The sequence below is a fragment of the Balaenoptera physalus genome (genome assembly GCF_965194825.1).
Source record: "Balaenoptera physalus genome assembly, contig: HAP1_SCAFFOLD_1385, whole genome shotgun sequence".
Lineage (NCBI taxonomy): Eukaryota > Metazoa > Chordata > Mammalia > Artiodactyla > Balaenopteridae > Balaenoptera > Balaenoptera physalus.
Window position 1 is genome coordinate 161,608 of NW_028125411.1, and position 14,512 is coordinate 176,119.

Below are 14,512 nucleotides of genomic sequence, written 5' to 3' on the forward strand. Positions count from 1 at the left end.
TGTCCAGGTCCTTAGGGATTTTTTTACCCTTGAGAACTGGTGTAAGCTACTACTTTCTACTTTACTATAAGGGAGTTAAGAAAGACATCCCCTCTTTAATTTTTCTTCTAGACACACTGCATATTTCATGGCCTGAAATTGTATATGCACCAAATGAACAAAAATAAATAGAAACTTTGATTTAAAAAGTACCTCAAGGCAATACAAAAAAAAGAAGTCATTTTAATTTTTGATACATATTAAAACATTTCAGTCAGTTCTTCCTGACAGCATAACACGACAAATACACAAGACCTCAAACATGCTTTAAAATGACATTCAGCAAAGTATTTAAAATTTAATAAATAGCAATAATCATACACAAATACATTTTTCATACTCAAACATTAAGCTACTAAAACAGACAGCTAAAGAATAAATAAATGGGAATTGACAATAAAAAAATATGCGGGGTTTTGCAATTCATTTTACTTAAAAAAGGGAGGTGATCTGAATGATTTCTTAATTTGCTTTTCAACATGTAGCATGATCCTCCCCTTATGAATAAAATATATTGAAAAAATCACTTTCTTACTATAATGCAGTTTTTAAATACAACAAATAAATATGAAACTAGCAAAGCAACCTCAAGTTGTCATAAAAATGCCCCCTCACGCCCCCCCCCATAAGCTAGGGAAATATATAGTCATTATGATAGCAAATAATAGTATTTAAAATGATAGTGCTTCTGCACTAAACTCATCTGAGACCTTGATATGATTTTAGTGCAAATCCCTAGGGTCCAATACAAGCATAACCCTGTATCAGGGAAAGACATTACCAGTTGGAACTTATCTTGTACAATTTTTGTACATATTTTATAAAGTTCAAGATTTAATGCATAGTAGAATATCTTCATCCGCTTAATTCTGTCCTTAAATAGAGATAAAAAAAGAAATGATTTGGGCTTTTTACCATTTGGTTTGTACCATATTAGAGTATTAAAGTCAACATTAGAAAATTTATAAAAGAGTTTTGTTTTTGCCATTAATTTATCTAACTCTATCTAAATTTCACATCATTGCATGTTAAACATGAGAAAAAATTTTAGACAGTTTTTTTCCCTTTGACAAGCTCATATTATGAAATCTAATAATGTTTAGACAGATGTTATACAAATAAAAACAGGTGAGAATAAGGACTTTTTCTCTTTTTATATTAACCACCTTAACATCTCGTATATTAAGTTACAAGATGTATTGGCAAAAGCATAAAGGGTTCAATTAAAAGAAGGTATTATTTTGAACAAAGAAACGTTTTAACATAGGATAGATAGAAACTGACAGTCAAATGAGTTTCTGCAGCCATATCTCTACTGCGAACTACAGTACCAGGATGAAAACAATTAGAAACAAATGGAAGAACATTATTGAACAATCTGAATACATAATGCATTTTTAGCTGCTACAATAGTAAACTCTAAAGTTTATAGAGTTACAGGTGTTTAATTTAACCATGCAGGCTAACATATGATAGTAAGAAATCACCCTGCATCTTTTTTCTTTTTAAATTAATACTAGTTTAATTGTAAAGTTCCAAAACAATGAATGGATATTGCTCCAACTTGTATCCAATCTCCCTGATGGGATTCGTGTACCTAACAAAGTAACAAAGCTTCATCATCGCTCGTTTCATTTTTCAGCATTGCTTCTAAGCAAGAGTCTGGTATCTGGGCAGTGTGGACAATACCGCAGCGCTCACAGGGGCCATCGCGATTACTTGGTCTTACTCCAGGGTCTGCTGCACTATATGGTTGTCTGAACCTTTGCCCTTGATCGGAGGCAAGATCAAGAAGAGGTCTGGAACAGTCATTCACGTCAAAGTCTGAAGCTCCTTCAGAAACTGGACTCAGCATTTCGACATCATCATCTTCTTCTCTTCCATTTACCCCATTATCAAGTTGTCTCAAAGGGCTCTGGTTCTGACTTACGGAGCTTGATCGCCCTAATGTAAAACGTACCCAACGTAGCCCCTGAGTCATACGACTTAGCGCACTTGTGAGCTGGTGACGCGCCAGACTCACACTTGGGGGTTCCGCACTTGTCACATCCTGTCCGGTTTCTGTGTGACCACCTCGGGTATTCTGAGTGGAGGAACTTCCACTTGCTCCCACTGTTGCTTCTACCGCTGTTGTGGGAGGGATTTTTTGAGGCAAAGGAGCTGCAACCCCGCCAGATGCTCCTACCTTATTTCTTCTCTCATTTTCTGTGTCTGTGTCGTCAGATTCCACAGAAAACAAACTTCTGTGAGTATGATTTCTTTCAGGTTCTCTGTTGGTACTCTGACTAGGGGCAACCTCATCCCCATCTGCTGAGACCAGAGCCAATGACCCTGAATGGCGTGATCTTGCAAAATTAAAAATACGATTCCAGATGTTGCTGGATCTGCCTGCCATAGGAAGTCTGATTGAAGTAAATCCAAGCTGAGACCATACAGCTAGCCTCAGGTTTTCCAAAACAGAAGCCTGCGGAAAAAAGAAAGAAAGGAAAGAAAGAAAGAAAGAAAGAAAGAAAGAAAGAAAGAAAGAAAGAAAGAAAGAAAGAAAGAAAGAAAGAAAGAAAGAAAGAAAGAAAGAAAAAAGATCTTAAAACAGCTAACAACGAGGTATTAAGATGGAAAACACCCTTCTATTCAGCATGTGTTGTGGATGAAAGTTCTATTACTCATTTTACGGTCTATGGAGGATGAATTAAATTCTCTCATCGATACAGGTTCACCTCACTCCAGAATCTAACCTATAACTTGAACCACTGTTCACTGTGTTTAAGATTTTCTCGATACTTCATTTTATATATGAACTTTAAAATGATGTTTAATGCCAATTACAACAGCAATTTTATTTCAAAACTTCACATAGTAATCCAATCCTAGAAATGCACCAAAGATGGAAAATAAAAGTATTTGATACTTCTTTAGCTACGAAGATAGAAGAATCTCTACAATAATTCTCTAAATGACCTAAAGGAGTGTGAAAACTAGGCTGTTTGTTTTTTTGTTTTAACACAGCACAAGTTAGACTTGATTTACAAGGATGAAACCTTCCAAAACATGTAAAAATTATATCTCACAGTTGGTTCTCAAGGATTTGTTGAATGAGTGGATATTGAGGATATCCATAAATTGAGGATATCCATAAATAAATAGCCATAAATATTTATTATAAATAAATACAAATTTATTTATATTGTCATAAACAAAGGAATTACTGTATTTGTAATGCAGCACAGGAAACAAAAAGCCAAAGAAATTAACTTGTTTATAGCCCTATTCAATGGTATCTGAGACATTTGGGTTCCTTCTCAATCTTAAAGATTTAAGTCTTGGGCTTCCCTGGTGGCGCAGTGGTTGAGAATCTGCCTGCTAATGCAGGGGACACGGGTTCGAGCCCTGGTCTGGGAAGATCCCACATGCCAAGGAGCAACTGGGCCCGTGAGCCACAACTACTGAGCCTGCGCATCTGGAGCTTGTGCTCCGCAACAAGAGAGGCCGCGATAGTGAGAGGCCCGCGCACCGCGATGAAGAGTGGCACCCGCTTGCCGCAACTAGAGAAAGCCCTCGCACAGAAACGAAGACCCAACACAGCCAAAAATAAATAAATAAATAAATAAATAATAAAAATAAAGGAATTCCTTTAAAAAAAAAGTCTTTTAAAAAAAAAAGATTTATGTCTTATTTTCTACAGCTTCATGTTAAACATAAATTATAACCGTATTCTTTGAAAATTGGTGATTTTTAATTAGTGCATATGGGAGGTGACCATATTGCCCAACTGAAAGAAAAATCATCTAGATTTTCTTTTTTCTAGATGAATGAATGACTATCGGAATTAAAAAAAACAAAAAAACAAAAAAAAAAACTACAGTATTTACAAAAACAGTCTTTAAGCTCCATCTAGTGGTTACAAAAAGGAGTAATCAAACTTGGAACAAACACAGCTTTCATCAATCTGGCATTTAGTATTTAAAATACAGTATTTCCAAGAAACAATGGTGGATTGATATACTCCCTTTCAAAAGGTGATACAGTTTCCCTCCGCCAAAATGAATGGCTCTTGCCTATCCCCCCACAGAAAAAAGGAAGGGAAGAGAATAAGAAGATGTGATAACATATGTTTTCCATCTCTGTTTGTGACTGGTATTGAAGTAAATCCAAGCTGATACCATACAGCTAGCCTCAGGTTTTCCATATAGATTTGTGATTTCCATATACACCCTTTGAACATAATCCCTGGAATATAATTCACAGAAAGCTAAGAAGCTACTATCACAGGAATATTTCATAGTCTAGCCTTAGTAAATAACAGATTGCCAATAAGAAATCTGAATATCAGCACATAAAATTTACTATATAAATGAGTAAGAGTTTTCACCAATTGGGAAGGTAACTATAAACTAACTGAAAAAAAAAAAAAAAAAAGTGGCTCACATCCCTATGAACTCCATAGATTTGGTCCTCCTCATTTGGCGTTCACGTTCTAAGGCTTTGTGTGAGCACTGTCATTAAATCCAGCAATGAATACAAGGCTCTTCAGATATCCTCCACTTTTATGCAGCTGCCACCCACAATGCCTTCAGCACACTTCAAAGCCGACTTTAACAGTATAGTCTGTCAGTGAGATGAAGCTCTCTACTGGCTTCAAAGTCTGTTTAATTAAATGATTGCCAATTTAACATTAGATTCTACAAGGGGATCTCATGATTGTTTTAGGAATAATTTTATATACTTCTTCCATTTATGAAGCAGAAGAAAAGGATTCTTCAGAAAGGATCGCTATTTTGAATGAGTTGGTAATCAGAAGATTATTTTTCTTTTTAAAAACAAATAAGGAAATTTGATAATTTATTACCAAAAGTTTCAAACATAAGAGTGTAATCTCATTAACTGAATAAAATCGAGTTTACCATTTGCAAACATATTTTATTTTAAAACTTTGTTGAAGCAGAATTCCCTCACAAGGGTAAATTATAACCCTACAAAAATGCTGTAGTAGGTAGTAAAGAATTGAAACCTTACCCAAAGTGAGGTCTGACCTTTGCCCTTTACTTCTGGGATGAGACCTCAGACCTTGGAATGTCAGCTTTGACAGGAGTGTCATTGCATGGAGACTTGGGCCAGCCAGAGAGTAGCATCGCGTTTTCGGTGGAGGCTCTGAGCCACACCAATGTGATGTAGCGTGGGAGAGTTGAGTCAGCAGAATCAGTCAACCTCTGGAGAGGCTAGAGACTGGGATCAGCCACGTGTGCAATTAATCATGCCTATGTGATGGAGCTCCAGTAAAAACCCTGGACACCGAGTTTGGGTGAGCTCCCCTAGTTGGCAATGTTTCGTGCATACTGTCACACACCTGTGTCGAGAGAATAACACTGTCCTGACTTTATGGGGAAAAGACAATTGGAAGGGTCGTGTTTGGTACCCTCCTGAACCCTGTCCTACGTGTCTCTTCCTTTGGCTGATTTAATCTGGATCCTTTCCCAGCAATAATAGTTACACCAGCTTACACTATTAAGTAAAACAGCTTTCAATGAGTTCTCAGTCCTTCTAGTGAATTATCAAACCTGAGGATGGTTTGGGAGCCCTGGAACTTAAAATTGGTTTTAGAAGTAAGGGCTGTCTTGTGTGGACTGTGCCCCCTCTAACTTCACAGTTGACTAACCTCTTGAAGGTAGCCTCAGGATATAGGGGTGGGGTGATACATGGTGGAGTGGGTGGATGGAATTAACCATCCTCTGAATTCCTACCTAAAAAGAACCCTTCCCCATGGCAGGGACAACAATATATAAAAGCCACAATGTAGGTTTTTCCTATGTTGCACACAAAATTCCAACCAGTGGAAGTTCTGAATTACTTACTTAGCAAATTACATCAAATTCTCACAAAGATTTCCTAAAAGACTCAAATAAGATGACCCACTGTAATTGGAAACCTATTTAACAAAAAGGAAACGGTCTTTCATTTTGAACAGAATTCAATTACTGGGAAAACAATGTTCATCAATTTTTCTTAATTCTGATACTGGGAACAACTTTTAGAAATGATTCTGGATGAATTTACATTTTAAATGTAGAAATCCTTAATGCCCTTAAGAACCCTGGGCACAATTGTAAGCACTGAAAAAGAAATTAAAAAAGAAATTGCAGGGAACTATATTTGATATCTTATAATAATCTATTATGGAAAAGAATCTGAAAAAGAATATATATATATATATATATATATATATATATATATATATATATATATATATATATATAACTGGATCACTTTAATGTACACCCGAAGTAAAAAATCACTCACAAAAATTTAAAGAATTCAGAAACATTAATAAAGAATGAGTTACTATTTAAAGAAAATGATATGAATTTTTAAGCACTGTAAAATCCAGCTGTGAAGAAGTTTTCTCTCAAGTCAGGTAGAAATGTTAACTTAATTTCAACAACTTTTATTTTAATCTAGCATGTTACTAATCTATTGCTAAGCATATCAACTTTAGTATTTCTTTTTAAATCTTTGAAATAGTTCAAGTAGAAAATAAGCTGTCAAACTTTACTTTTGAATTTTAACGCACTAAATTATCCTAAACAGTAAAATGCTTAAGAATCACCTAACCAAATCAGAAGTAAAGAATGAAAAGTATACTTCTGAATTTGTTAAAATACAATGAAACAATTAGAGTTGACCCTTGAACAACATGGGCTTGAAATGCACGGGTCCACTTATATGTGGATTTTTTTCAATAGCAAATACTAGAGTACTACATGATACATGGTTGGTTGAATTTATGGATGTTGAGCCCCAGACACAGAGGTCTGACTATAAAGTTACATGTGAATTTTCACCTGCACGGAGGGTGGGTGTCCCTAGCCCCCTCGTTGTTCAGGGGTCAACTGTATAATTTCAAATCCTCCATATATTTAATTCTTAACTTGACTGCAAAAATTCTGACACAGTCAAGGATACTTTACCATTATATACAAGTATAGATTTCATTTTAAGAGGTACGGAAAGAGAAATAATAAGTTGCAACATACCTGATTAGGTGGACAAACAGGAAAATCTTCAACTGGTGGAATTAAACCCTGAGCAATCAATTGTCCATAAGAGGGAGGAGCTTCTCTTCTTAACAATTCTGCTTCCACTCTGGACAACTGTGTTTCAAATGATCTTTGAGAGAAACAGGGGGATAAAAAGGATTAAAAAAAAAGGCAAGCCAAAACAGTAATTTTTAAATTATCAACAATTAAAACAATCTGAATTTTAATATACTTGTTCATTTGTAAAGCTTACTTAGCCAACATTTGATGAGTATCTATACTACCCTACACTGAGAACACAAAGATGAAGCAGACAGTTTAGTCTCATGCGGTTTTACACTAGGGGTCTGGATCACTAAGTTTTAATAAATTAGATATCCCCGTAAAAGATAAAAGTACTAGATCTTTAAACCCCTAAGAACATAGGGGCTTGAGACTTGAGGTGAAAGTATTTGAAAATTCTTAGAAGACACTTTATTCATCAAGTCCAACACATTTACTTTTCAGATAAGGAAAAGAGTGAAATGAGTCACCAAAACCCTTTCTGGAATAACTTGTTCTTAAACTCAAGACCTCTGGTCTTCATTGTACTCTTATGTTGCAATGTAGTAAAACATTTTCTGGCCATTTATACTGAACCAAAGATAAGATGCACTTGGTTATTGTGATACTGTGCATCTATTCTTAGCTGTCTGGTATGTGACTTCTTTGTTGTATCTATCATTTGTAATTCTCCTGGGACTGACGGTCATGGTCTCCACAGGAGCTTTCTAGAAGGCCTCTCTGCCATCAACTTCTCCCAGGTCCAGTCTCTCCTCTACCACACAAAAGACAGCTCTCCCTGAAGGCCACCCTTTAACGCTGAACCACTTCTTAACTGAGATCTTCAACTTTTATACCACTTTATTTTATAGCTCTTACAACATATATATTTTTTGTCATCTAATTCTACCCAACAGTTCCTTCCTTCTAACTGTAAACTGCCCATGAGATTACTCCTACGCATTTCTCTATTCACCTGTATAATGCTTTCAACACAGAAGGTTCTCAAATATCTGGAATTGTTGAATTAATATTTATAAAAACCGAGGTTAAAGAGCAACCACCGAGGGCTTCCCTGGTGGCGCAGTGGTTGAGAATCTGCCTGCTAATGCAGGGGACACGGGTTCGGGCCCTGGTCTGGGAAGATCCCACATGCCACGGAGCGGCTGGGCCCGTGAGCCACAGCTGCTGAGCCTGCGCGTCTGGAGCCTGTGCCCCGCGGCGGGAGGGGCCGCGATAGTGAAAGGCCCGCGCACCGCGATGAAGAGCGGTCCCCGCACCGCGATGAAGAGTGGCCCCCGCTTGCCGTAACTAGAGAAAGCCCTCGCACGAACCGAAGACCCAACACAGCCAAAAATAAATAAATAAATAAATAAAATTAAAAAAAAAAAAAAAAAAAAAAAAAAAAAGAGCAACCACCGAGAATTACAGCTTGCAAAATTCCTGTAAGACAGATTAACCTGAAAACAGGAACTGATAAATACTGATTGGCTTTTCTCACCTCATAACTCTTAGTATTTATTTGTTTTTTAATGTTCTTATTAGGTTTTTGAGTCATAGGCTTTTCATAGTCATTTTATAAATCATAAGAAGTATTTATTTCTCAACAATATAACAAAAATATATTGCTAATCTCATTAAAAAAATGTGTTGTAAATATTTGGGCCACGCTTTTACTGTAGAGAGCATAAGCACTATAGTTTTGTCTTGATACTGACCTTCGTTCAAACATTCTCAGAGAATAAAGCTTACAAGTACATCCCAAGGCAATGAGCAGTAACAGGCCACAGATAAGGCTCCCTATGACGGTTGCAGTTATGACTCGGGTAGGCACGATTACCGGGCAATTCTCCTCGTCGCTGCCATCGCCACAGTCGTCCTGAGAGTCACACACCCAGCTTTCAAACACACAACGATTGTTTTTACAATGAAAATTTCCTGGCTGGCAAAAAAAGCAGTTTTTTTCATCGGAGCCATTTGGGCAATGATTCTGGTAGTTGCAGCGATCAGAACGAGGGTAACAGACGCCGTTCCGGGAACATGGGAACTCTTCCTTTTGGCACATGGTACAATTGGTTTCATCCCTTCCGTTTGGGCAATGCCAATACCCATCACAGCGCTGCTGCGCCGTATAACACCCCCAGTTCGCTCCGCAGGGTATTTCCCATGGCAAACAGAAGCCGTCTACTTGGTAAGTAGCATTAAATCCCCTGGCAGCGTTGACTTTATCGGCACAGAAATGTACCCTTATCTGTCCAGAAGAAGACACGACAGTGAGAGGCGCATGAGAATCAAAAGCAGTTAACACACGCAAAAGCTTGTGTGGAGTCTCCTCTAATCCATCGTATATTTTGACATAATCACCATAACCAGTATCATCAAGTTTAAAGTCAGTGAAGCGTAAGATGACTTTGCGATGATCACCAGTGTCTATTAACCAGGTACAATTGCTTCCAGGAGGATAAAAGTCTGGATAATTGGGAGAATTAAAAGTACCATAAAAATATTTTAACCACTGCCCACAAGTTGGCACATCACAGTCTATCTCATCTCCAAGGTCAAGGCAGTCAATGTTCCCATCACATTTTAAAGATTCGGGGAGGCAAGTGTAAACTTTGGTAAACCGAGATAGGCACTGGAACTGGCTGTAAGCACAGGGTTGGAAAGCGGCCGATGTTGGAGGATTCACTTCTTTGGCACAGATCTCTTCATCAGAACTATCTCCACATTCATCCATGTTATTGCATTTCCAGGCTGCTGGTATACACTTTCCATTACCACAACGAAACTGGTCACAAGCACAGTTTGGTTCCTCAGATTTCCCTGGGAGGACATTGGGAGGAGGGAGATGGAGAGATAAGGAGGAAAAAACATACTCTTTAAAGGGTATGTAACAGCAAGTGGCATTTTTATCATAAATGTTGATTAGCCCAAATGATAGTTGGGCTTGATCAAAAATAGGTTAAACTCTAATGACAAATTAATATTGGCTTACTGATTACTCAACAATTTATTAAACACTTATGATTTGTTCCATGAAGATCTCTACAGCTGATCTAAAGAGAAAAGACCAATCCTGTTTTTGCAGAAGCTATTTTACTGCAGAACATTTAGTAAAGTGATGTAAGATATATAAGTTAGTAGGATGTATTGCCTAAGAATTTCAAATACTCTATTGTATAAACATTTTGCAATGAAGAAAAACTCCTCTATAATAATCACCTTTTCAAATCCAGTTTTAATATTCTTTTTGAGTTGTTTATATATATATTATATATATATATATATACACATACACACAATATTTTGCTTTGTGTATCATAGCATATTTTGCAAGCCCATTATTTAGACTCAAATTTTTGCTAAGATTATCATAAGTTAACTTTATTCTATTTCTAACATTTCATGTAACCACAACATGGTACTTCCATTTTATAATTTCTATTGTTTTAATACAACTGCAAAATATTTTATGAATCTGAGCTAAAGGTATAAATTTACTCAACAAAACAGTAGGGGGAAGAAGAGAGAAAAGAATTGAAATGTTTATAGAATTCTGATTATCTTAGTGGACTACCTTAAATATATAACAATAATGAGGTAGGGAAAGAAAACCAAACATTAGATTCCTACAGTCCACACTGATGATGTCGGCCAATGCTTACCTCTCCATTAACAACTTTTATTTACTGGCAAATAGGTGACAGAAAATGTGCTTCAGCACCTAAGTAAATATTACAAAGACTGTGCTTTTAATAAAAAAGAGAAAAAGCAGCATATGTTGCTAAAGGAGACCATGTAATTTCAGAAAATGTAAAATGATTTTCAGCAAAAATTTACATAACTCTAATGCTCTGAGTTCTTCATATTTGTATGATCTGCTCACTCTTTTCGGATAAAGTTTAAGAATTAGCATAAGAAGACTTCTGATACTACAAACTACGAAAGTGAAATTGATTGTCTTTTCTTTGAAGGTGTAAAGACAAGGGTAATGCACACACAAAAATACATTCTGAAGTAACTTGCAGGATACTGGTAAACACTTGAGGGGAAAAAGTTCCTTTTAAAATAAACGTATTCAAAATATTTAAAAAGAAAACTGACCTTAGTTTGTAAAATTAATCATTTTATTAGGATTATACAAAATGCCTTTTGGAGACTCGGATCTACGGCACCTGAACCTTTAGCCTCTAATTCCTCAATCTCAGCTGCCTTGAGGATTGAGTCACAATTAAATGGACATTGTTTAGAAGGCGAGTCCCAAAGTGACTGAGCAGTAAATACTATAGAATTCTGTTCCATATCTTTCTTCTTATTTAAAAACACACCTGAAAAGTATGCCAGTCTGAAACCCTTCCTAGAGATACTGTCATCGGAATGGAACCTGATCCAGACGTGGTCTTGTGAAGAAATATATGGTGGTGGGATTGTAGAACCACAGGCTCTGTAGCTTTCAATATTCTTGTATGTTTCTATCGTCAACCAGTCCAAACTGCATCTTCTGGACCCTTGAATATCAAAATCCTGAAAACTACAAATAAAAAGTCAGAAAAGGCTACTGAAAAGGAAATTTTGGAAAAAAATTTCATTAATAATACAAAGTAACTGAGGACTTTATTATAAGCCTCCATATATTCACTGATTATCCTGGCTCTTCTAGGCCCACGACTATATCATCAGCAAATAATAATACTGCTTCTGTGTTCCTAACATTTACATCTCTTTCCCAGATTCCAGAACAATACCTCTTCATAAGTAACACGAAATTCCAAAAAAACGCTAAAAAACAGGAGACAGTTGGCACGATGTTTCTTTGTCTTCTCCCTGTGTGTGTTTAGGAAGGACCACTTCTAATTCTTAGCACCCTAAATTGTTCTCTGTTTGAACCACTCCATAATTCGATGAACTGAAAGACATAGAGGAAGTCTGCCTTCTCTAGATTAGACTGGTTCATCTGCTTGCTTAATGAGTTTACAGCTTACATTTTCAGGAGAGCAAATAGCAAACCTGAGCCAAGTAAAAAAGTTAAAAATGAACAAACAAAAAACTTCTTCAGTGAAAAGTCCCTGAGTTTGGGAATACTTTTCTACATAAATGATTTATAACCAAACGTTATCTTGTGGTTCATAAAATATGGGCATGAATAAAGGGCAGAAAAGTCAAATAAGAAGCACATACAAAATTAGCCAGTGCTATGAAAAAAGAAAAAACAAAATAGCATTTTCTACTAACATGTCTCACCGAAAAGTGAGATTCCTGCCTTAAGCCAAGTGATGATAAAGTTAATTATCCAAGGATTATTGTACCAGGATATTTCCTCTTTAAATATTCTGGGGGCTTCCCTGGTGGCGCAGTGGTTGAGAATCTGCCTGCCAATGCAGGGGACACGGGTTCGAGCCCTGGTCTGGGAGGATCCCACATGCCGCGGAGCAACTAGGCCCGAGAGCCACAATTACTGAGCCTGCGCGTCTGGAGCCTGTGCTCCGCAACAAGAGAGGCCACGATAGTGAGAGGCCCGTGCACCGCGATGAAGAGTGGCCCCCGCTTGCCACAACTAGAGAAAGCCCTCGCGCAGAAATGAAGACCCAACACAGTCATAAATAAATAAATAAACAAATACTCTAAATATTCTGAGTAACTATAACAAAGGCTGACAATTTGACTGCTTCCAGTTTTTCATTATTACGAACAATGCTGGAATCCTTATACATGTTCTCTCCACACACACATAAGCAAGTATTTCTCTAGGACAAATTTTTCTAGAAGTAGAATTGCTAGGTCAAAAGACACAATTCCACTTTAAATTTGATAGCAACACTGAGAAAAATGTTTATACCAACTCACAATTCCACCAAGTGCGTATGAAAAAGCACCTTATACCCCACAACTCTGGCAAAATGCAACATTTTATTTCTAAAGATTTGTTGCCAGTTAGGTGGATAAAAGGGATTTATCATTGTTCTAGTTTGCATTTCCTTATTTACTGAAATTGAAACACTTTTTCCTATGTTTATTAGCTATTTCTATTTCTTTTTCTGTGAATCACCTTGTTATATCCTTCGTACCTTACAATTTGTTCTTATTTAAGAGCTCTTTATATAGTATAAACGTGTATCTATTTGGGGCATGTATGTTATGCAAGATATATGTAGATCCACTCAAACCCTCATTCTCTCCAATAGTTGGTGCTGTCAGTCTTTCTTAATGGTATCTTTTACTGAGAAGTTTTTTTTTTTTTTTTAAGTATAGTTGACTTACAATATTATATTAGTTTCAGGTGTACAACACACTGATTCGATGTTTTTACAGCTTATACACCATATACAGTTATTATTGCATATTGGCTATATTCCCCTGTGCTGCACATTACATCCTTGTAACTTATTTATTTTATACATAGTAGTCTGTACCTCTTAATACCCCTCACCTATCTTGTCCCTCTCCTTGATCTCTGTATCTGTGAGTCCGTTTCTGTTTTGTTATATTCGTTAATGTGTTTTATTTTTCAGATTCCATATAAACTGAAAACATACAGTATTTGTCTTTCTCTGTCTGACTTATTTCACTAAGCGTAACACCCTGTAGGGCCATCCATGTTGTTGCAAATGGCAAAGTTTCACTCTTTTTTTATAGCTGAGAAATATTCCATTATATCACATCTTCTTTATCCACTTATCTGTTGATGGATACTTAGGTTGCTTCCATGTCTTGGCTACTATAAGTAATGCTGCTATGAACACTGGGATGCATATATCTTTTCAAATTTTTTTTTTCATTTTCTTTGGATATGAAGAGTAGAACTGCTGGATCGTCTGGTAATTCTATTTTTAATTTTTTGAGGAACCTGCGTACTGCTTTCCATAGTGGCTGTGCTGAATGGGAGAAGATATTTACAAATGATATGTCCAATAAGGGGTTAATAATCCAAAATATACAAAGAACTCATACAACTCAATATCAAAAAAAAACAAACATCCCAATTAAAATATGCACAGAGGATCTGAACACACATTTTTCCAAAGAAGACACACAGATGCCAATAGGCACATGAAAAGATGCTCAACATTGCTAATCATCAGGGAAATACAACTCAAAACCACAATGAGATATCACCTCACATCTGTCAGAATGGTTACTATCAAAGCCATGTTGGCAAGGATGTGGAGAAAAGGGAACCTTTGTGCACTGTTGGTGGAGACGTAAACTGGTGTAGCCACTATGGAAAACAGTACGGAGATTCCTCAAAAAATTAAAAATAGAACTACCATATGATCCAGCAATTCCACTCCTAGGTATTTACTGGAAGAAAAAAACACTAATTAGAAAACATATATGCACCCCAATTTTCATTGCAGCATTGTTTACAACAGACAAAATATGGAAGTAATCAAAGTGTCCTT

General features: G+C 36.5%; 1 protein-coding gene across 1 annotated transcript; it reads right to left on the minus strand.

The window, feature by feature from the left end:
- Positions 1–202: 202 nt before the first annotated feature.
- On the minus strand, positions 203–12,823 carry LOC309653889 (low-density lipoprotein receptor-related protein 12-like; the record flags this gene model as incomplete). Its single annotated transcript, XM_082478652.1, has 5 exons — positions 203–2,503; positions 7,068–7,200; positions 8,831–9,935; positions 11,441–11,643; positions 12,768–12,823. 5 exons carry the CDS (start codon positions 12,821–12,823, stop codon positions 1,637–1,639), a joined length of 2,364 nt encoding a protein of 787 aa, XP_082334778.1. The 3' UTR covers positions 203–1,636.
- Positions 12,824–14,512: the final 1,689 nt, after the last annotated feature.